Source organism: Mirounga leonina, unplaced genomic scaffold, assembly GCF_011800145.1.
Source record: "Mirounga leonina isolate KUSES-001 unplaced genomic scaffold, KU_Mleo_1.0 Mir_175, whole genome shotgun sequence".
Classification (NCBI taxonomy): Eukaryota; Metazoa; Chordata; class Mammalia; order Carnivora; family Phocidae; genus Mirounga; species Mirounga leonina.
This window is the reverse complement of record NW_023270453.1, coordinates 5,381,921-5,407,082: the sequence shown is the minus strand read 5'-3', so window position 1 is coordinate 5,407,082 and position 25,162 is coordinate 5,381,921. Positions and strand designations below refer to the sequence as shown.

The 25,162-nt window shown below is 40.4% G+C and overlaps 1 protein-coding gene across 1 annotated transcript in view; it reads right to left on the bottom strand.

Moving 5' to 3' along the window:
• Window positions 1-25,162, bottom strand: part of ST8SIA6 (ST8 alpha-N-acetyl-neuraminide alpha-2,8-sialyltransferase 6) — a 136,297-nt gene that overhangs the window by 23,847 nt on the left and 87,288 nt on the right. The window contains exon 4 of the mRNA XM_035021542.1: window positions 18,640-18,726. Within this exon, the coding sequence (XP_034877433.1) occupies window positions 18,640-18,726 (87 nt within the window). The remainder of the gene's footprint in view (window positions 1-18,639; window positions 18,727-25,162) is intronic.

The window sequence follows — 25,162 nt, the reverse complement described above, 5'->3', positions numbered from 1 at the left end:
AAAACTTAGGTGCTGCTCTGAGTGGAATAATCCATTTGCTTGAGTCCTTAATCTTGTGTTGACGTTTTGCTGGGTCAGTAATAAAGCAAAGCAAAAGCAAGTTTAACAGAGCCCAACTGCACCTGCACATAAACCCAAGGACCTGGGCCAGCCCTTGAACAGGAGCACATAGGAAGGTATCCGATCCGAAGCTGGGGTGCCAGGGCTCAGGACCCCAGAAGAAGCAGAGCTTAAGCTGAAAGTCAAAAGATGAGCAGAAGTCAGCCAGGCAGGGCAAGAGAAAGAGATGGAGGGGCAAAGAATGTTTGAGAAACAGCAAATAGGGAGTGTGAGAGCCTGCAGGAGAGAAAGAGAGAGCATGGAACATGCAAAATCCTGAACGAAATTCCATCTGGCTTGGGAGACAGGGTACTAGGTGGGGAACACTGCAGAACTATATCATGAGACATCTTATAAAAGAGACAAGGTGAACAATTTGGCCTTCTATGGGAAAGGGCAAATCACGGCAGGCCTTACGTAAGGCAGTGATGCTAGGACAAGCATTTTCAGAGTCCTTGAGGAGGACAGATTGGAGGTCTGGACAAAGGTGATGGGATCAGGCAGGAGGATATGGCAGTGGCCAGTACTGTGGGTAGTCTCCAAGGATGGCCACCGTTGGCTCGGCCTTGTGCTATACGGACATGTTGCTCCTCACATCAGGAAGTGGAACCTAAGCTCCTCCCTTGAATCTGGGCTGGACTTCTGATTACTCTGACCAAGAGAATGCTGCAGATGTGGCGTTCTGGGACTCCTGAAGCTAGGTCCTAAACAGTCTTGTGGCTTCTGCCGGAGTCTCTTGGAACGTCCACTCTCTGAACACTTCCTGAGGGAACCCAGCCATCACGTTGTAAGAAGCTCAAGTCACATGCCGGGGCTCCTTGAAGGTGGTAGAGATAGCGGGCCTCGCTTGAACTCTTATGAAAGCCCGTATCAAGCACCAGCTGTGGGAGTGAGCCAGCTCCGATGACTCCAGCACTAGCCACCTCGAGACAGAGAGCCTATGGCCTTTGACCGAGAGCCCCCCAGCTGAGACCAGACAGCCCGTGAAACTGAAACCAGGAGAGACTATCAAGTCACTGTTTCCAGCCATCCCAAGTTCTGGAGCAGTTGATGATGCAACAACAGATAACCAGAACAGCAGGTAAGAGATAACTGGACAAAGGTTAAAAGATAATTAGAGTAGCTATATCAGTCAGGGCTCTCCAGAGAAACAGAACCACTCATCTGTCTGTCCATCCATGTATCTACCCATGTACGGACATATGTATGTATGTACGTATGTATGTATGTATCTAAAGAAGTTTATTTTAAGGAATTGACCCACACAGTTGTGGGGGCTGGCAAGTCTATAATCTGTAGGGCAGGACCCAGACTGGTGATTCAGGCAAGAGTGGGGACTGCAGTCTTGAAGGAGAATCTCTTCTTTCCTGGGAAACCTGTTTTTGCTCTTCGGGACCGAGTGAGGCCTGCCTGCATCATCGAGGGTACTCTTTACTTGAAGTCAACGGATCGTAGGTGTTAACCACATCCACGAGCTACCCTCGCAGCAACACCCAGACTAGCATTTGATTAAACAGCTGAACCATGAAGCCTAGCCAAGTGGACACACAAAAGGAACCACTGCGGTAACTCAGATCAGAGTGAGGGTGGGGAACAGAGAAAAGCAGATCGGTTTGACACACGTCGGAGGTGAAACTGTTGAAGTTGGCTGATTGACTAGAAAGGAGCCGGGAAGGACAAGACATCAAGGGTAGCACGCAGGTTGCTGATGCAGGCCGCTGGGAGAAGCATGGCGCTCTCCCCGACACGGGGAGGGCCCCAGCCTTTTCCTAGTGAAGCGGCGACCTTTCATCATGTTCATTCACCGTCAGGCTCATTAAGGGAAGATGGGATCACACTGCAGCCGTAGAACTGGTAGAACGAATCTAGAAGTTAGATCGTGAAAAAGCAGGGTTGTGAAGTCTGTGGAAACAGGAGAGACCTTCGAGCATCCGGCTGGCTGCCCTTCGGGAGGAGGTCTAAGCAGCGACCCGACTGACCTTTCAAGGCCCCTGCTAGGGTGCTAGTGGCATGACTAGTCCCTGCCTTTTATAAATCATCAGGTTTAAAGTCAATTGCGAATTACATAAGCACGGAGAACACAAGTTCTAAAAGTATGAAATCAACTGTTAAGACGAATGTTAAGATTTCTGAATATATTTTACTTTGTAGCCAAAAAAGAATAAAAAAGAAATCCAGGTCACTGCCCTTATGGTTCCGTGCGTGAGGAGAATATAAAGAAGTCTTAATTTAACCCAAACCATTGGTGACAGAATTTATACTTCTCCTTGGTCAGATATGTTGAAGGGGAGAAAAAGGGAGGATAAGAAACCATTTTCTTCTTTCTTTTTTCTGGCAACATAGTTAAGATCCTGAATGAATACTCTGAGCTCTGTGAAAACCGAGTTTTATCATCATAATGGGAATCAGTGTTACGTGTAAGAGCACTAACGTGCTACTATTCTGTGAAGGACTTCCTCAGGAAAGCATTGTCAGTCTGTTCTGTTTATACCACTTTCTTTCCTAAAAGGTCTCATGATTTCATAATCTTTAACTTTTTTTTTTAAAGATTTTTTATTTATTTATTTGAGAGAGAGAGACTGAGAGAGAGAGCACATGAGAGGGTGGAGGGTCGGGAGGGTCAGAGGGAGAAGCAGACTCCCCGCCGAGCAGGGAGCCCGATGTGGGACTTGATCCCGGGACTCCAGGATCATGACCTGAGCCGAAGGCAGTCACTTAACCAACTGAGTCCAATAATCTTTAACTTTGAAGCCAAATCCTAATTGTATGATTCAGTGAAAAGCAATGCACATGTGTCCCAAAGGGCTCCTTCTGGGCGCAGGACGGAGATGGAAGGAGAGGTAAGAGGCCTAAGAGGCCGGCTCAGCTCACAGTCCTGTAATGAGCCTGATCCAGATGCACAAATGGGCCCTAAGTGCTCCTGGAGAGCCACTAAAGGTCAACCCACATCTCAGGCGCCCCTCCAGGATAGCACTCAGGGCTCACGGTGGAATCCATCCCCTTCCGCTTTCTGTCTTCAGCCCCCAACTCAGCTTCTGTTTCTGCCCGGCCTCGGGGGAACTGTGCACTCATTTTCTTGCTTTTTTGCGGCTTTTCCCCACGTTCTGACTTTTCATCTCTGCCCTCTGGCTTCACCCAACAGATAAGAATTATGCAGCCCCACCCTGAGCTCATTACCCTTATTCAGTCCCAATCGGGGGGCTAAGTAATCTGGAGGAAGGGCATAATGTGTAACTCTGCTCTATCATCAGGCTGATTAATTCTCAGGCAACTCAGTCATTCCTGGTGAGACATCAGAGGATGTTACCATGTTACCAGAGAGAGGGAGACAAGCCACGGACTGTTCATTCAAAAGTAAGTCCTTTTCTGCTGCAAATAATGCACAGGAAGATTATAACCTAGAAAGTTGAAGCTTAGTATTTTCTGCTCTGTGTGACCTATTTTCCATGATGAAAAAATCAAAGAAAGTTCAAATAGAATAAACTAAATAGGAAATGCTGGTCCTTATCAAATGCATGGGAAATCCACATGAAATGCATCACAAGAGCGAAACTGAGGCTTAGAAATGTTTACATGTCTCCGTAGGCAGAGGATTGGGACTGGGACTGTTCCAGTTTTATTGCCACTCGTGGACTTGTTGTAGGTATTACAAATGGCAAGAGCTTAAGCTATTTTTAGTAGAATATTAATTGCAAGCTAGACAGATATTAAACTGAAAATAATAATAGCTATCACGTACTGAGACTTTAACATACCACAGACTCTGTATTTTGCATGCTGAATATTCATAAAAACTCACAGAGGAAGGTATTTTCTCCATTTTACTGATAGAGAGACTGGCTGGAAGAAGCGGCTTAGCCTAAGAGTGATAGTGCTGATATTACAAATAGCATTCTGCTCTAATAGCCCCTGCCAAAGGCGCCTTTAAGATATTCTAGTGGGGACTCAGCATTCACAGAGGAGACCGGATTTAAACTAAAATGAAAGGCTGTGGGAAACAAACAGGAAAGGTCAGTGATAAGATGCATGGAGCCAGCCTGAAGCGGAGCATGGGCTTCTGAGCTCAGAAACCTGACGATGCTTTCCAACCCCTACTTCCTATACTGAGCCTTGACCCAGTTTTAGAACCATCTAGAAAGCCTCTTGGTTCCTCCTGATGAAAATATTTTCCAAGATGATTACTTTGCACTTTATAAAACACATGGGTGACGGATTAGCCAGGTCTACAAAGTAATCACACACACACACACACACACACACACAAAATGGAAACTCTTACTTGGGATCAAGGCTACGGAGGAGAATGCATTATAGGACGGACAGCAACAATGACCTCATCAGCTTGTTCAGGGAAGGAGCTTCCTGAGGAAGGGATGATTGACGGGGGATCTGAAAGATGAGTACGCATGAACTGGGGGAGGCGGGGGAGGCAGAAGGGATGGCGCTGGAAGGGCTCTGTGGCTGAAGGTACGTGTGAGTTAGTAAAAGGCCAACAAGATGGGTGAGAAGAAATGCGGTGAGCAGAGAGGCTGGAGGAGTGGGTAATGGTCCTACAACACAGGGCCTTGAGGGAGCTCAGTTTTGGTTCTGAAAGTAATAAAAAAAAAATCACCAACAGATTCCAAACTGGGGAGGGGAGTGGTGAGCATGGCAGAAGCAAGATGTGACCATAGACCCTAGTCCCATTCAGAAGACTCCATCTGGCTCTGTGTAGAGAGCGGTCCTCAGGAGGGGCAATGATGAAGCCCCAAGAGCGCACCCAGCCACGGTCAGTGCTGCAATGCCTGCCATGGGCCAGTAGGGGGGGTCCACGTTCTAGAGCGAGATTCCTAAAATACAATGGGGACTTGAGGGTGGATGGGTAAGGGGATGAGGAAGAGGGAGTCGAGAGAACAAAAGGAGTGGCACAGAAGTCAAGTATGAGACTCTTTCAAGGAATGAGGAATGGTCTAGAATGTCAGAAGATTGGTAAGAGGTGAGAGGTCAAGCAAAACGGGAATGGAAAATGCCTTCTGGGTTTGGCAGTGTGGGGTTGCTGCTGACCACAGGTGAAATGGGGTGGTTAAGAAGGTGGGTGGAAGGCAGAGCGAGTACAGCTCACGCTTTCCAGGGTTTGGAGGAGAAAGAGTCTTTGTGTGAGAAGGGAAATGAAAAACAAAATCGAGATGGCCCGCAAAAATACTGAACAGTACATCAAAAACTAATGATGTACTGTATGGTGACTAACATAACATAATAAAAATAAAAGAAAAAGAAAAAAAAACTAATGATGTACTATACAGGAACTAACTGAAGATAATAAAATAAAATAAAGTAAAATACTGTGATTTTAGAATCAATTGGCTCACAATGAATGTCAGTTTTAAACTGAAAGAATAGTTTGTATCATTAAAAATACAATGATCTAAGAATTCCAGTGATTCGCAGGGCTTCCAAAGGCCTTTTAAAACATTCCATTTCAGGGCTCCTGGGTGGCTCAGTTGGTTAAGTGACTGCCTTCAGCTCAGGTCATGATCCCAGGGTCCTGGGATCGAGTCCCGCATCGGGCTCCCTGCTCTGAGGGGAGCCTGCTTCTCCCTCTCCCACTCCCCCTGCTTGTGTTCCCTCTCTCGCTGTGTCTCTCTCTGTCAAATAAATAAATAAAATCTTAAAAAAAAAAATTCCATTTCAGCCCCAGCAGATCAGAAGAATTAAGGGCTTCAAACAGTCCTTCTTTCTAGCAACATGTCTATATGTGAATTAAAATAGAGCTGTCCATGAGATTGAACTCGCTGCCCAGAGCACTAGGAGAAATTCCAGAAGCCCAGAGGGTATCTGCGGTTAGTCAGTGTGGTTATCAGACTGAAAGGTACGTTGAGGGTATTGATAGTTACCCCTGGTTCGGACTGACACTGATCACACAGAGGAGTTTTGTCTTCAAATCCCCAGCTCTCTTATACAATTAAAAAGGTGCAGTGGACTCTACATTTGGAATTAGAAAATCAGACATGGGTGGTCGTCCTTAATGAATCCAGTTAGATACAGAATAGAAGGCAAGGGGTTCAGAAAAGCCCATCCACTAATCATTCACACCTTAGCATGAATTAGTGCATGACATTTCAGTGGCGATCTCGCACAGAGAAACTGGAGTTTTGAGGAAGGACGAGGGAGACAAGATTTGGGGACGTGGAAACTTGATACTGCGGGGTGCATCTGAACCCCGGAGGCTTTGCTCTGAAAAGTAAGAGAGAAGCAAAGAAGCTTTACAGAATATCAGAAAAGGGAGGTAGGGGGAAACCCAGGCCCCTGACGCAGAGGGGAGGTTCAATACATTCTGAAATATATATGAAATGTAAAATGAATGAACGCTTCCCATACTTGGCCATTTTGCTGAAGGTTCATCCTAGCTCTACCTCAGCCCTCTCAAAGTGCTGCTTCATAACCTGGCAGCTGGAGAAAAAGCCAATAGGATATGTGATCCAATGTTCAATATGGGATCAATATGAGTCTCAGGCTAAGGAAGAGAATAAATAAAGACGAAATTCAGTCGGCAACTCAGATGACTGAGTTTTTCTCTTACTAGCTAATGTGTGCACTGATATGTTTAAGCTGATGAAAGACCAGCCCATCTATCTGAGTAGAATATAAGAACCAAATATAAAAGAATAAGATTACCAAAGCCCATGACAGGAAGACAACTGAAACTCGGAAGTAAAGGAGTGCTGTTGGAACACTGGAGAAATATCTATTTACTGGGACATCATACTAGAGTTTAAACAATGTAAAGAACCAACAAAGACAGTGTAAGCAGTGTAATAAGGAACAGAGGGTTTGAAAGGTGGGGCAGCCTAAAAGGATGCTTATCTGACTCGGGTTCAGAAAGCAATACGGTTGATACTGAGTAAAACTTGAAAGGTAAGTTTTGAAGCAAAATTTAGAAGATCGGTGAATCTTATGTGGGTTTGATGACTTTTTACGGCAAGGTTTATATTCTGAAAACTAAGACAGGAACTACGCCCTAAATGTACAAGAGCCAGTTTCTATTGTTAAATACAGCAGGTGTAATGACACGGTGTGGTTTTTGTTGCTTCTCTAAATGCACGGGCATGCTGTATGGCATGACAAATAGAAGATGGTATGACAGGATATTAACGGTGAAAAATGTTCCCGATTCAGAGGAAACGAGAAAAAAGAAGCTTTTTCAATCTGACAACTGACCCAAAACACCTATCACAAAGTGCACACATCTTAACTTAAAAAAAAAAAAAATATGTATTGCTTTGAGCTGTCCTCACAGTCACCCTGTATGAATCAGAAACAGCATGCCTTTGAGGGGCATGAGGAGGAGGGGAACAGTGGCTCAGAAAAATGAACATGGTTTTGTATAATCAAAAGAACCCCCTAATAGAGAAGGCTCCTGGTTCTCTCCACGAAATCTGTGCTACAAAACAAAATGCCTGGGATAGACTAACATTCAGTAAATGAAGAAAAAAAAAAGACTACATGGAAAAAAAAAAAGTGTAAGCTTGTGACATACAGACCAAAATCAAACCATAACCATTGCTTTTGGAGAAATATTTCAGAAATTAGTTGGAAGCTTTGTTGGTTAAACTAAGTCTGGTTGCTCAGTCCTATGATTTCTCGAAAAACATTGATTAATTTATCCATCTATTCATATGAAGAATTTATATCCTTTCACAAAACTAAATCTTTAAATGGCACTGTTTCAGCCATGTAATTATCATGTAGTAAGAAAATAATATTAACATATGTGATATAAGGTAAGTTGATTTTGTTCATTGCTCTATTTTGTCCAAGGAGCTCTAATACAAATGAAAGTAACACATTGGCTGATATTTTAGAAAACTCAATAAATCTACTGATACAACATCGGAACCTTTTCTTATATATCCCACACAAGAAAAACAAAGGAGTAACTTTCAAGAAATTTTAATCTAATCAAACCCAGAGGGGATAATTCCAGATTTAAGAATATTGCTACCAGGCGATAATTGTCTGTAACAAAGTAATCAGACACAAAATACCTGTTTTACAAGTAATTTGAAAGGCATCTCATTTGCATGAGTCTTAAAATAAATGTGTGCATTTACATAATAGCACTGTTTTCTGCCACTAAACTTTCAGTAAATATGTGACTGATAATATTCAGTCATTTTGGTTTCAAACTCACATCCACAAAGCCCAGGGACATTTAAAGAAATCAAAGGGCATTAGAGGATCTGAAAGAAACTAAAAACAAAATAATAACAAATAATAGCATGAGTATTTACGGGGTGGGGGAGGGAAGTAAAATGAAAATTCAGCACTGTTGCTTTGTGTACCTATTAGTTTTCCATAATTGATTATACAAATGAATACAGATCTTTTAAGTAAGAAGACAGTTCATGAAAGCTAATGCAGTAATGGCCACACCAGTTCCCAGGGAATCTAGTACTATTTACTGAAGCTCAAAGGTCTTCTGCTGGGATAAAACCTGCCTACCAAAAGTTCCCAGAGCTTCGCAAAGGAGTTTTCAAGGGTGAAGTGGAGGAAGTAAAGAAAGAGAAGTAGGGAGCATTTCATATTATCATGTTTAATTTGGATTTAAGCATGTTGGTATGATTCTCAAATATGTGAGTATCCTGCTGAAGCACAGGATTATCCATCAGTTTCTAAAAATGCCAGGAAGAGAATGTGAAGAGCAGTAATTCCTCAAACTGAAATCCAGGTTTGATTTTCCACAAATTTATTATATGTGTATCAACTCATGCTTGGGGGAAAAATGTAAGAGGAAGATCAATTGATTTTAAAAGCAGAAGGCAGACAGCTCAACATTCTTAACTCTGTACAGCTCTATGTAAATGAAATTAGATGCCAAGAGAAAGATAGAAGGTAGGACATTTTCAACTCTTGCTTATGAAATCCCTCTTTAGGTTCAACTAGGATCTTGCAGAAATGCAATTCATAACTGAAACTGAGCTTGTCCAGATGACAGGGAGGGATACATCTGCGTTAGGGCCACACCGAAGCTTATGGTCATCACATTTACAGGGAAGATGAAACAAGCAATATAATCCCGAAGCAAACAGAGCCTCAGGTCTGGAAGTGTTCTTAGAAATACTGTAGTCCATTCTGGGGGTCCTAGACTCCTTGAGAAGCAGATGGAAATCAGGGATCTTTTTTCCTGGAAACATGTACAAAATTTCAGATACAGCTTCAAGAACTTCAAGGAACCACTCACATGGACCTCAGATGTTTTTCTAAGGCAGAGAGAAGCCAGGGACTTGAACCCGAGGCTACAAGTTCTTAGACTCATGATGAAGTGCTGAGTGAAAAAAGGCTTAGAAATCGGTAAAAGGAGGACAAACACTGGCAAGTGGGGAAGGGGGGAATGCTGAGAAGATAGGCTTTTCGAGGGCCACATTTTTAATTAAGTTTTTAAATCTACTATAGTTAAAATAGTGTTATATTTGTTTCGGGTGTACAACATATTGATTCAATAATTCTATACATTACTCACTGCTCCTCAAAATAAATATACTCCTTAATCCTCATCACCTACTGCCCCCCCTCTTGCCTCCCCTCTGGTAACCATCAGTTTATTCTCTATAGTTAAGAGTCTGTTTTAAGGGTTGTCTTTCTTCCCCTTTCTTTGTTTTGTTTCTTAAATTCCACATATGAGTGAAATCATATGGTACTTGTCCTTCTCTGACTGACTTATTTCACTTAGCATTATACTCTCTAGCTCCATCCATGTTGTTGCAAATGGCAAGATTCCATTTTTCTTTATAGATGAATAATATTCCATTGTATATATATGTATACCACTTCTTTATCAATTCATCAGTTGACGGAGACTTTGGTTGCTTCCATCACTTGGCTATTGTAAAGAATGCTGCAATAAACATAGGGTTGTATATATCCTTTTGAACTAATGTTTTCATATTCTTTGGTGTGATTACTGGATCACAAGGTAGTTCTATTTTTAACTTTTTGAGGAACCTCCTTACTGTATTCCACAGAGGCTGCACCAGTTTGGATTCCCACCAATGATTCACAAGAGTTCCTTTTTCTCCACATCCTCTTGTGTTTTTTATTTTAGCCATTCTGACAGGTGTGAGGTGATATCTCTGTAGTTCTGATTTGCATTTTCCTTGATGGTGTGTGATGCTGAGCATCTTTTCATGTGTCTGTTGGCCATCTGGATGTCTTCTTTGGAGAAAGGCCTATTCATGTCTTCTGCCCATTTTTTAATTGGATTATTCATTTTTTGGGTGTTAAGTTGTATCAGTTCCTTAAATATTTTGGATACCAACCCTTTATTGAATATGTCATTTGCAAATATCTTCTCCCATTCTGTAGGTTGCCTTTTAGTTTTGTTGATTATTTACTTTGATATGCACAAGCTTTTTATTTTGATGAAGTCCCAATAGTTTATTTTTTACTTTGTTTCTTTTGCTTCAGGAGACATTATCTAAAAAGAAGTTGTGAGGTTGTTACCACCACTGTCAAACAGGTTACTGCCTGTGTTCTCCTCTAGGATTTTTATGGTTTCAGGACTCACATTTAGGTCTTTAGTCCATTTTCAGTTTATTTTTGTGTATGGTGTTAAGAAAGTGGTTCAGTTCATTCTTTTGCATGTAGCTGTCCCATTTTCCCAAAACCATCTGTTAAAGAGACCTTTTCCCATTGCGTATTCTTGCCCCTTTTGTCAAAGATTAACTGACCGTATAGTTGTGGGTTCATTTCTGGGCTTTCTATCTTGTTCCACTGATGTGTGTGTCTATTTTTATGCCAATACCATACTGTTTTGTTTGCTACAGCTTCGTAGTATACCTTAAAATCTGGGATCATGATACCTCCAGCTTTGTTTTTCTTTTTCAAGACTGTTTTGGCTAGGGGTGCCTGGGTGGCTCAGTCATTAAGCGTCTGCCTTCGGCTCAGGTCATGATCCTGGTGTCCTGGGATTGAGCCCCACATCGGGCTCCCTGCTCAGTGGGAAGCCTGCTTCTCCCTCTCCCACTCCCCCTGCTTGTGTTCCCTCTCTCGCTGTGTCTCTCTCTGTCAAATAAATAAAATCTTAATAAAAAAAAAAAGATTGTTTTGGCTATTTAGGGTCTTTTGTGATTCCATATAAATTTTAGAATTATTTGTCCTAGCTTTGGTGCAACTGTAAATGGAACCTTCCTAATTTCTCTTTCTGTTGCTTATTAGTGTATAGAAATGCAATGGATTTCTATACATTGATTTTGTATCCTGTGACCTTACTGAACTTACTAGTTCTAGTAGTTTTTGGTAAAGTCTTTAGCATTTTCCATATGTAGTATCATGTCATCTGCATATAGTGAAAGTTTTACCTCTTCCAAATCAGTAAATCTGGATGCCTTTTATTTCTTTTTGTTGTCTGATTGCTGTGGCTAGGACTTCTAGTACTATGTCAAATGCCAAATAAATTTGGTGAGAGTGGACATCCTTGTCTTGTTCCTGACCTCGGAGGAAAAGCTCTGTTTTTTTACCATTGAGTATGATGTCTGCTGTGGGTTTTTCATACATGGCCTTTATTATGTTGAGGTATGTTCTCTCTAAACCTACATTGTTGAGGTTTTTATCATGAATGGATGTACTTTGTCAAATACTTTATCTGCATCTATTGAAACGATCATATGGTTTTTATACTTTCTCTTATTGATGTGATATATCATATCACATTAACTGATTTGCAAATATTGAACATCCTTGTAACCCAGGAATAAGTCCCACTTGATCATGATGAACGATTTTTTTTTTTAAATGTATTGTTGGATTCGGTTTTAGTATTTTGTTGAGGTTTTTTGCATCTACGTTCCTCAGGGATATTGGTCTGTAGTTCTCTCTCTCTTTTTTAGTGTTTCTATCTGATTTTGGTATCAGGGTAATGCTGGCCTCATAGAGTCAATTTGGAAGTTTTCCTTCCTCTTCTATTTTTTAGAATACCTTGAGAAGAATAGGTATTAACTCTTCTTTAAATGTTTGGTAGAATTCGCCTGTGAAGCCATCTGGTCTTGGACTTTGTTTATTGGAAGTTTTTTGATTACTGATTCAATTTCATTGCTGGTAATTGGTCTGTTCAAATTTTCTATTTCTTCTGATTCCATTTTGGGAGGTTATATGTTTCTAGAAATTTATCCAATTGTTCTAGGTTGTCTAATTTCTTGGCATATAATTTTTCATAATACTCTCTTACAATTCTTCGTATATCTGTGGTGTGGTAGTTATTTCTCTTCTTTCATTTCTGATTTTGTCTATTTGATTCCTCTTCGCTTGTTTGTTTGTTTTATGAGTCTGGCTAAAAGTTTATCAGTTTTGCTGATCTTTTCAAAGAATCAGCTCCTGGTTTTATTGATCTGTTCTATTGTGTGTGTGTGGTTTTTTGTTTTGTTTTGTTTCTACTTCATTTATTTCTGCTCTATTTTTATTATTTCCTTCCTTCTTCTACTGCTTTTGGGTTTTGTTTGTTGTTCCTTTTCTAGCTCCTTTAGGTGTATGGTTAGATAGTTTGAGATTTCTCTTGCTTCTTAAAGTAGGCCTACAGTGCTCTAAACTTCCCTCTTAGAACAGCTTTTGCTGCATCCCAAAGATTTTGGACTGTTGTGTTTTCATTTTCATTTGTCTCCATGTATTTTTTTATTTCCTTTTTGATTTCTTGGTTGACCCATTCATTGTTTAGTAGCATGTTATTTAGCCTCCATGTACATGTTCTCTTTCCAGATTTATTCTTGTAGTTGATTTCTAGTTTCATAGCAGTGTGCTCAGAAAAGATGCACAGTGTGACTTCAGTCTTTTTTGAATTTGTTGAGACTTGTTTTGTGGCCTAATATGTGATCTCTTCTGGAGAATATTCCATGTGCACTTGAAAAGAATGTGTATTCTACTGTTTTAGGATGGCATGCTCTGAATATATCTGTTAAATCCATCTGGTCCAGTGTGTGATTCAAAGCCACTCTTTCCTTATTCATTTTCTGTTTGGATTATCTGTCCATTGATGTAAGTGGGGTGTTAAAGTTCCCTACTTTTATTTTATTACTATCAATTACTTCCTCTATGTTTGTTACTAACTGCTTTAAGTATTTGTGTTCTCCCATGTTGAGTTCCTACATATTTACAACTGTTACATTTTCTTGTTGGATTGTCTGTCCCCTTAATGATTATATGGTGTCCTTCTTGGTCTCTTGTTATAGTCTTTGTTTTAAAATCATCTTATCTGGGGGCGCCTGGGTGGCTCAGTTGTTAAGCGCCTGCCTTCGGCTCAGGTCATGATCCTAGGGTCCTGGGATCGAGCCCCGCATCGGACTCTCTGCTCCATGGGAAGCCTGCTTCTCCCTCTCCCATTCCCCCTGCTTGTGTTCCCTTTCTCACTGTGTCTCTTTCTCTGTCAAATAAATAAATAGATAGATAGATAGATAGATAGATAGATAGATAAAATCATCTTATCTGATATAAGTATCGGTACCCTGGCTTTCTTTTCAAATCCATTTGCATGATAAATGCTTCCCCATCCCTTCACTTACAATGTGCATGTGTGTCTTTAGGTCTGAAATGAGTCTCTATTTATAGGCAGCATATAGATAGGTCTTGTTTTTCTATTTAGTTACCCTTTGCCTTTTGATTGGAGCATTTAGTCCATTTATATTCAAAGTAATTATTGATAGGTATGTATTATTGCCATTTTGTTACTTGCTTTATGGTTGACTTTCTTTAATGATATACTTGGATCCCTTTCTCTTTATTTTTTTGCATATCTATTACTTGTTTTTGATTTCTGATTACCGTTCGGTTTGCATATAACATGTTCTCTATATAGCATATTAAGTTGATGGTCACTTATGTTTGAACCCATCATTTACTCCTCTCTCCCCACACTAGGTCTATGATGTCATACTTCACATCCTTTTATTGTGTGAGTCCTTTGACTGATCTTTATGGATATAATTTTTCTTACTGTTTTTATGCTTCTTACTTCCCTTACTCTTGCTTGTGGTCTTTCCTTTCCACTCAAAGGGTCCCCTTTAACATTTCTTGTAGGGCTACTTTAGTGGTTATGAATTCCTTTAACTTTAGTTTGTCTGGGAAACTCTATCTCTCCTTCTATTCTGACTGATAGCTTTGCTGGATAGAATATTCTTGGTTTCAGATTTTTTCCTGTCAGCACTTTGAATACATCATGCCACTCCCTTCCATACAGGGCCATAGTTCTTACAGAAGCCAGCTCTAGGCTACACTCACCTTTTTTTCTTCAGGAAAGTCCAATTTCTCTTAACACTTATAGTAAGGAAATGTCTTCCACATCTGGCTGTCCTGGTGTCTGCTTGACCGCAGCCTGCTCAACGTGGACTTATCTTCTCAAAAGCTATCTCCCTTTGAAGTCTGTCTGCTTTTCACTAGCACTACTATTATCCCAATCAAACAGACTCAAAATCTCACATTTGTCTTCAATTCTCTTTTTCTTCTTCCATTTGAAACCTAGGAATCAAAAAGCAACCAAGTCCTGCCAATGCTTCTGTCATGTCTACTGCATCCATTTATTGGGTTCCCTCTTTCTGATGGGCACTGGAGATACAAAAATAAGGAAGACACACCATGCTTCCAAAGAGCTCACTGTCAAGTGTCCCTTCCTTGATATTTTTATAGCTACCACTGATGTTCTAGATGTTCATCATTCTACAGTATCTTTCTACAGCCAGCCCCTGACCACTCTGGCTTTCTTCAGTCTATTCACTCCCTCCTAAGACTCCAATTCACATAACATTTTTCTGACCAGATACATTCCCTGAAATGATAAATTCATCATGTAATACCCTTGCGAGGAATATCTCCATGAGGTTCTGGTATCTACAGGAAATCTGTCGTCTCTACTCAGATCATCAGAGCTCTGTGTGTCCCGGGCTCACCCCTATCTACCTGCACGTCTTCCCTTTAACCCAAGTACCCTTCAGTACAGGTCCCTGCTCCAGTGAAGCTGGTCCTGAAACTGACTGATGTGTACTCTGGACCCCATCACCCCTCCCTTTACACTCATCCTCCAAGTCACGGTTCAAGTCCTGTCTCTTTCCACAGAATGTTTCAAGAAATGTTATATCCCACACTGACCATGCATTGATATATTACAGTATTTATATAAATCACTCATTTTGACACTAAATCATAAGTATTCATAGTTTTATTTTTTGTCTTTCCAAACGCTACAATTTCTTTGAGGTTGGTAAGAAAACTTTGTGTTTTTCTTATGTACTTTCAGATGTCCATTCATTTGAAATATATTTACTGAGGTCCTACTTTTGTGCCCTGCACTATACCAGGCTGAGAGGGTCTACTGTGCTTTAATGTAGTAAAGCCCTAAATAGATATTTGTTGATAAACAAAATTCATCCCCTCTGCTAGCAAGCGGCATATTTATTTAAGAAAAATAACTCTTAAAAGCTGTCTTATTTTTAGATCATGTGGCCAAAGAAGTCCCATAATTTCCCACTAGCCCCTCAGTGTCAATTGTTGGTAGTTAAAACAATCAGGCTGGAGGAGGATTTAGAATATACTCACTTGCTCATATTCGTCAGAATTTAATGCACCTTTTGTAATTCCTGTTAAAAGGATATGATCACATTTTTAAGGGTCACATTTTGCTCTTCTTTAACTTGGCATAAGAAGTTCACATAAAGAAAGTGGAGAATTTGCCATCTTTAATAACAGGAGATGTTTCTATACTGCCAGTTTTAAAAATAAGCCAGAAACTCCCCAGATTTAGCCAGCTGTATTAGTAAAAATTTAGGAAAGTAGGCAGTTTATTATTATTTAATTGCACAGACTTCTGTTGAGGGTGTATATAATTTAGTTTACAAATATGACCATAAAAAGAACATTCCAATATAATAAATATTCAAGTCAATAAATAAATGTCACCGTGACTGTTCTCTTCCATGACAACAAACAATAAGTGCTATAGTCCCAGATGTGTACTTAAATTGGCCCTGGAGGGATAGATAGGCCATGGGTAATCATCATGGTTACTGATGTACTTTTTATACCAACATGGTACTAAGGAGAAAATGGCCATTCTGTCTGCATATCATCCATGTCTACGGCTTCTAGGCAGCATAATTTGCAGCAGTGACTCTCAAGCAGCTTTGTATTTGAAGAGACTCCTGACTTTTATCACAAAAAAAGAAAGAAAAAAGGGAAAAAAAACTTTAAAGAGAATTATTTTTTTTTTAATTGAACCAGACCCTGTGTAAAAATCTGCAGAGATCATGTAAGGCTGAGAATGAGGTTACCTTCTTCAAGAAAGGATTTGCTTTTGCTTCTATCAGACATCTGGGCTTAGGGTAGATCTGAATCCAATTGAGAATGGAAATGATTCAAATCTGGGCTTCACTCATTGAGAAAATTCATCTTTTCTAGGGATTGCTGGAAGCTCTGCTCAGCCTCTCTGCCTGTCAGCCATGCTTTTGCATTCAGCAAGTTCCTTGTGAGAAAAAGCAGCCTTAAATGCAGGGCTCACCTCCCTTGGCTTCCTTCTTCTTCTGGATTTTAGTCCTGAAAATTCTCCCTGCCTTGGTAGCTTGCCAGTGCCCTCAAACAGTGCACTTCGCTTAGTATACTTTGCTTATTTAGTATACTTTATTTTCCTTGTATTATTTGCAGGAGGTCTGAGCTAAGGTGGTTTCACAGCTGGAAGGAGAAGCTCCTTTGGTGATTGGTATCACCCTACTTTGGTGATTGGTGTCACTACTCATTACACTTTCTAGCTGATTATCTTGGACTAATCTTTAATAGCTCAATACTTCAATATCTCCCTCTTCCTCTTTTGTCTCTTCTGTGCATGTAGAAAAGTCTCTCTAAACCAGACTCTTTGGCCACTTGTTGACCCTGTGATCATTTAAGTTACAACTGCCCATGAACTTTCTACCCAGTCTCCTGGTCACGTGGATCTCTCAAGTCTAGTCTTGAGTAGGACTATGTCTTAGTCCATCTGAGCTGCCATAATAGAACAGTATCAATGGGGATTGTTACGAACAACAATTTATTTTCACAGTTCTGCAGGCTGGGAAGTCCAAGATCAAGGGACCGGCAGATTAGTTGTCTGGTGAGAGGCCACCTTCTGGTTCTTAGATGGCCATCTCTTAATGTGTCCTCACATAGTGGAAGGGGCACAAGGACAATCTGGGATGTCTTACAAGGTCATCAGTCCCATTCATGAGGGCTCAGCCCTCATAACCTACTCACCTCACAAAGGCTCCATCTCCAAACACCATCCCATTAGGAATTAGGTTTTGAATTTATGACTTTTGAGGGGACACATTCTGTCTATATCAGACTATGTAGCATAAAATATCCTGGAAATTAAATACACAAGGATCTCTAACTGAAAGGTCAGTTAGGAAAGATGCTTAATGGTATCCTACAGGAAGTCAACCCATCCATGAGTCTACCCGACAGAAGAAAAATACTCACTTTGAGCTCTAACCCAGTCAGGAAGTTCCTCTTTCACTCACTGGGAGCTGGCCCGAACCCTTCTCAAACTGGCAGCAGAATTAAAAGGCAGCTGGTCCAGTGACCGGAGCATAAAGTGACTGAAGGTGAGACAAGCAGAGCCATAGCACTGTGTAAATAAGAGCTGCCCTCCCACAGTAAAGAAAGACAAGGAGCAGATACTTCTTAGAGAATCTCCAGGGAAAGCAGGCTCTTTAAGAAGGTCTTCAAAAGTCTTAAGGCTTAAAGTCTGAAAATCTGAACCAGTAAAGATAAAAATATATTTCCGGACTGTAACATCATAAAATAATTTGGCACCGGACAAAACACGTGTTGAATGCCTAGCAAAGAATGAGAATGCAGGCCAAGAGAAGCAGAGCAGTGTGGACCACACAAGCACAGAGACAACTGGCCCGCTGTACGATACGACTGGGAGTAAGAGGTCCCAGAGAAGTTTCCATGCACCCCTGAAGAACAGTGTTGGGACACAATTTCTTTCTGTCCAGGTGGGCTCCACTTTATGCAAGGACAGGACATCTCTATAATCATCAACTGATAACCTGGTCTTGTCAGGTTGACGGCTCCTCCCCAGGTTATTAGCTGTAGCAACTCACACTTCTGAAGGTGGCTGGGGTTTAAGAGCTAACAAGAAACACTGGAAGGGAAAACACAGGAAGGAACACAGTTTTTGTTTGGAAGTGATGGGACCTTGGATGAGATTTTCCCTCTATGTTTTCCAAACATTCCAGAACGCGACCGTATTTTATTTACAAACTAAATAAATAGCAAATATAAATGGTATAAAGAAGCAGCAATGTCCTCTAAAATTTCTTTTTTCAACTCAAGATTTTCTGTAATGAATCCCAATAACAGAATTAAGTTTCTATATAAGAGATGGGGAGGGAGCATCATGTGCCTCAGGAGGGGGTGTGAAGATTAAGTCAATCCGATTGTCAGCTGGCCCCTTCTACTTTCCTTCAAACAACACGTTATTTCCCATACAAAGCAAATACACAAGACATTTTTAAATCTCGTAATATTTATGAAGAAATTCTTTACCTAAAATTCTCATATTCTTCTTCTTGTCGTTTCCATGGACAGCTCTGTATATTTCTGATAATCTGAAGATAGTCACTCTCTAAATACCTAAAAGTCAAATGTCAATAAAATTAGAAAACAGAGATCCCACATATTGCTAAACATACATATAAGTGTCCTAGAGGGCACTTTGAGAATCTGCTCATTTTAGCTAAGTCTTTTCTGAAATAAGGTAATGTAGGAATAAGTTAATATCATACCCATTTCCAAACCACTAGGAACATAAATTTGGAAAGAATTATTATGTTGATTTAGGAACGTGTAATTTGCATATATCATAAGTCAAGTCTAATATTACAGATAAACCATGACAGCACCTCAATTCACATTCATATCTTATAGCCATTTCATTTTGCTATAACTCACTGACAAACATATTTTATAGATGTTTACCATAAATATATAATTTATCATTTTTTATATTCTAAGTTGACTTATTTACCTTGGAAAATATATATAAAATTTCCCTAAAATAACCATCTTAAATTTTAATTCTGAATGGTACACTAAAAAAAAACAGATTAAGTTAAGAGAGATGCTTATATATTGGCATATAAAAATCTATAGGCTCAGCAGTACAATTTTGTGGGATCCCAGTCCCCAGTAAATCTCCTTCTACCTGAAATTTCATCAGTAAGTATTAATTCCTTTAATCATAGAATAGCCTTTAGTCTTTAAGGGTTATCATTTCAAATGCAAGTACTGGGGCCCCTGGATGGCTTAGTTGGTTAAGCATCTGCCTTCAGCTCAGGTCATGATCCCAGGGTCCTGGGATCGAGCCCCACATCGGGCTCCCTGCTCCACGGGGAGCCTGCTTCTCCCTCTGCCCCACCCAGGTGCCCCCTCCCTCTTCCCCACCCACCCCCCACAGCTTGTGCTTTCTCTCTGTTTCTCTCAAATAAATAAAATCTTTTAAAAAATTAAAAAATAATAAAATAAAATAAAGTGCAAGTACCCCTTTGTGTGAATTAAAAAAAAAACCTTAAATTTTCTTTCAATTAATATCTTAGTCATTAGTTGCCTACCACTTGAGATGAAGGCTCTGCACTAAGGAGATGGAGTATGTGCAGTGGGTGGGTGGAGAAGGGAGAGGGCCATGAAAAATCCTGTCAGAAACCACTCCCGCATCTCCATCCAGCAAAATGAAGAGCCTCCAAAGCTTAGCTCTGAAAGAGCTATTTGTTATAAGTAGGATAAGGTCATCAACCAAGTAACTCCTCTCCCTCTGAAGTTTACCTTTTGGGTATCTTTGTCTTCAATATGCCACCACAAATAAAAATATATATATATATATATATATATATATATATTTTTTTTTTTTTTTTCCCCTTGGCTGCTGTTGGCCCAGCTAAGAAAATTCTGAAAATCTTGAAAGACTGTTATATACTAAAGGAGAAGCAAAGCAAAAAGCTATCACAGGAGAGGTTAAAAATAGTTTTACTTGTATACAGGCTTCCAACCTTAACAGATTTACCTCATTCCCATGGGTACTAAGACTTGTCCAAGTATGCCAAGGAGCCTGAGAAATCTATATCCTCTACCTCCAAAGTGTTGTCTAAACGTGATACTCCCCAGCTGGAGTAAATATTACCTGTCTCCACATGGTAGGGGAAACCCAGAGACTCTGCAAGTATTAAGCTCAAAAAAAAAAAAAAAAAGAAAGAAAAAGAAAGAAGGAAGGAAGGAAGGAAAGAAAGGAAGGAAGGAAGGAAGGAAGGAAGGAAGGAAGGAAGGAAGGAAGGAAGAAAAAAAAGAAAGAAGAAAGAGAGAAAGAAAGAAAGAGAGAGAGACAAAGCAAGCAAGCAAGCAAGCACATTCAGCAACCTACCCAAGGCTCTCTCAATTTCTGGCTCTTCAGGAGAGACATGACATGGTGCCTATGCTCTCATGTCTGGAGAGTCTTGTCTACCACCATGGCATGGTTTTTAGTCATTTCATCATATTCAAAACAGGACACTATGTGTACCAGGGTTTCTCAGGCAAAGTAACAAAAGAATTGCTATCTCGTAGGAAGGGAAAAATGAAGGGGGGGAAATCAGAGGGGGAGATGAACCATGAGAGACTATGGACTCTGAAAAACAAACTGAGGGTTTTAGAGGGGAGGGGGTGGGGGGATGGGTTAGCCTGGTGATGGGTATTAAAGAGGGCACGTTTCACGGAGCACTGGGTGTTATACACAAACAATGAATCATGGAACACTACATCAAAAACTAATGATGTAATGTATGGTGATTAACATAACAGTAAAATTAAAAAAAAAACTAAAGATGTAATGTATGACTAACATAACATAATAAAATTAAATTATAAAAAAGAATTGCTATCTCACAAAGCTCATTGAAAGAGAAAATGAAAAGAGAGAAGCCAAATACAAATATCTTCTCTTTAAATCAATGACAATGGCAACTGTATGTGAAGTCATCAAGATAAAGCATAACATAAAAAGTAGAGGAAGTATGAAATTACTATCCTCTCCTAAAAACTAAATGTGTCAGAGTTTGAAGTTTTCTTTAAATGCCATTTGTTGGGTGAAAAAGAAATTAAATTTCTCATGATGTACAGCTAAGACAGACTAGTGAACTTGAAGACAGAGCAGTAGAAACTATTGAAAATGAGACATAAAAGGCAACAAAAGATTGAGTGAAAAAGTTACAATCACACAGCTGTGAGACAACCCTGAATGGCTAATATATGGGAAATTATGACCCAGAAAGACAGAAAAGACAATTTTTTTCAAAAAATTATGGTGGCAAAATTTCCAAATGAGAAGTATAAACCCACAGATCCAAAAAGCTCGACAAACTGAAAATACAAGAGACATTTAAAAAAAAACCCAAAAACTAGAGGTTCCTGGGTGGCTCAATCAGTTAAGCACCCGACTTAGGATTTCTGCTTAGGTCATAATCTCAGGGTCAGGAGATTGAGCCCAGAGTAGAACTCCATGCTCAGTGGGGAGTCTGCTTGAGGATTTCTCTCTCTCTCCCTCTTCCTCTGTCCCCTCACTTGTGCAAGTCTGCTCTCTAAACGCATAAATAAATAAACAAATCTTTAAAAAAAACTACACAAAACACACAATAATAAAATTTCTTTAAACCAGTGATAAAGAGAAAATCTTAAAAGTAGTTAGAGAAAAGACAGGTGCCTGGGTGGCTCAGTCAGTTAAGCAACTGCCTTCGGCTCAGGCCATGATCCCGTGGTCCTGGGATTGAGCCCCATGTAGGGCTCCGTGCTCAGCGGGGAGTCTGCTTCTCCCTCTCCCTCTGCCCTCCCCTCCCCCACCCGCTCAAGTTCACTCTCTCTCTCAAATAAGAAATAATCTTTTTTTAAAAAGTAGAGAAAAGAAACATACATACATAGAAACAAACTAAGATTACAGCAGACTTGTCAGAAACAATGCAAATCAGAAGGCATGGAACAAACCATTAAAATAAAGAACATCATTTAGGGGGACTATCAACCTAGATTTCTACAGTCAGCAAACCATTCAAAAAATGAAGGCAAAACAGGGACTTTCTCAGACATACAAAGGCTGAAAGAATTCATACTAGCAAACCTGCAGGAGAAGGAATGCTAACGGAGTCCTTCAGGCAGAAGAAAAAGGAAACCGGAGTAAATCTGGCTCGATACAAAGTAACGAAGAACACTAGAAATGGTAAATATGTAAATATTTACAAAAGACTTTCTTCTTTTTCTACATCTCTTTAAAAAATAATTGACAGTTTAAAGTAAATATAATAATAATATATTGGGGAGTTTATAACATATGTAGAAATCAATGCCTGATAACTACAGAACAAAGACCAGAAAGGGGGATGATATAAATCACTTTGAAAGCAGACTGTGATGACAAAAAGATGTATGCAGTTGACCTTTAAATAACACAGGGGTTAGTGGTCTTGACCCCCTGTGCAGTCAAAAATCCACATATAACTTTTGACTCTGAAAAAATGTAATTACCAATAGTCTACTATTGACCAGGAGCCTTACCAATAACATAAACAGCCAATTAACACATATTTTGTGTGTTAATTTGTATGTATTATATACTATATTCTTACAATAAGGTAAGCTACAGAAAAGACAAAGTTATTCAGAAAGTCATAAGGAAGAGAAAATACATTTATAGTACGATACTATAAAAACTCCACATGTAAGTGGACCCATGCAGTTCAAACCTATTTTGTTTAAGGGAAAACTATACTGTTCACTAAAAGCAATGAGTAAAAACAAAGCCATAAAGAGTGAGGATGTAATCATAAAATACTCAACCAAAAGAAGGCAGGAAAAGGAAAAGGAAAAGGAACAAAGAGCAGGCAAATAGAAAACAAACAACATGATGGTAGATTTAAACCCAACCATATGAATAATCCCAGTAAGTGTAAATAATATAAACATACCAATTAAAAGGCAGAGAATGTCATCTTGGATTTTAAATAAGCAAGAACCAATCACATGTTACTTACAAAATAAGCATTTCATATAAGTAAAGAGGTTAAAATTAAAAAGGTGAGAAAAGATATACCATAGTAGAACTAATTAAAACAAAGCTAGAGTGGCTATACTCATATCAGACAAAGTAGTTTTCTGAGCAAGAAATATTACCATGAAAAAAATAAGAGCAGAACTTGGTAAGAGAAAGAAATGAATGAAATCAAAAGCTGTTTTGTTTTGAAAATAAAGTCGATAAACTTATGGTCACATTGCTCAGGTGAAGAACAGACACAAATGACCGAGATGAGACCCATGTTGGAGACTGCAGCACTAACAGTCCTACAGACATAAAAGTATAATAACTTTATGCCAAAAATTTGACAACTTGGACACAATGGACATATTTGTTGAAAGACACAAACTACAAAAGCTCTCTCAAGAAGAAAGAGAGGTCAGAATCAGAGGGAGATGTAACCACAGAAAAGTGTTCAGAGAGATGCAACATTGCTAGCTTTGAAGGTGGAGTTAAAACAGAGAACAGTTCTGGTTCAAGATGGTGACACAGAAAGATCCTGAACTCACCTCGCGCACAGAGTCTACAGCTACATATGCAACAATTTCCTCTTAAAACAAAAAAATACAAAACTAAAGCCTGGCTGAGTAACAACTACACATTGTGGGGCACCTGGGTGACTCAGTTGCTTGGGTGTCTGCCTTCAGCTAGGGTCATGATTCCAGGGGATCGAGCCCCGCATCAGGCTCCCTGCTCAGTGGGAAGCCCGCTTCTCCCTCTGCCCCTCCCCCTGCTCGTGCTTTCTCTCTCTCTCTCTCTCTCAAATAGATGGATGGAATCTTTAAAACAACAACAACTACACATTGAAGGAAACCACGTCAAAGCAGGGAGAAAAGGCTGGGATGCAATCTCACCATAAACCCCATCCCCAAAGCAGTGACCCACAACTAGCAACTAGCTAGCAGGGAACTCAAAACCCAGAGATTCTCCCTGAGGAGCAAAGGGTTTGAATCCCATGTTGTGCATTTCAACTTTCAAGACATCCCCTTGACAGATGAGCCCTCAAAACACCTAACTTTAAAAACCAGTGGGGCTCATGTCCCAAGACCCAAAAAATGGAAGCAATCTGAGAAACTGCTCTTCAAGTGCTTATGTGCTTCGACTCACCCACCCCAGGATCCAGCTCAATGACAGCTGATTGCCCCAGACTTAAAGTGAAGGAGGCTCACCTACTTATATAAAAGCACTGGACTAAGGAGGCAGGCATCTAATTTAACACACGCATCTAGGAGCCTACAGGACCATTCTCCAGGGATGGAGATTGATGCATGCCATCTTCATGCTCCTTCTGCTGTGCTCCAGAGCAGCAGTATATTCCAGACGGAGCTTTCATACATCTGGTGCCCTGATTTCTGCCGCCGCCACCTTGACTGCCCAGCTCTAGAAGCCAGGGGAGCTTACAGTCCTGGTTCCATGGGACTGTAATAACAAGTGTCAGCCAGAAAGGAGCTCATATCCCTGCCTGGCACCCCAATGTTTGTGACTGCTGTTAGGGGATACCTCTACATGACCTGGCTCTGGTGACCAGTGGGGTCACTCATGGATCCCACAGGACTGTAACCAACAGAAAAAGAACTCGTAAGCAGTGACTATCCTCAGGACACAGCAAGAGGCAACAGGCCCAGGAACTTGGACTTTAGTAAAGGAGACCTATTAGCTAATCATCATAACTGTGGCCTTAGAGGCAGGCTTCTAACTGAACATGCAGCTGGGGGCTGACTATAATCCTTTCCAGAGTCCTTGAGGGGAGGTACTGTCTTCACACTCATACTTTGCTGTGCTCCAGAGTGCCAGCATCTTTTGGAGGGGAACTTTCCATGTCTGGTACCCTGGTTAATATGGCTGGTACCCCCGGTATTTGTGGCTGCCACTCAGGTGACACCTCTTAATCACCTGGCTCTGGTGCCTGTAGGGGCTTGCCTTTCTGGGTCTCATGGGATTGTGGCAATAGTCAGACACTTCTTGGCAGGTTACCACCAG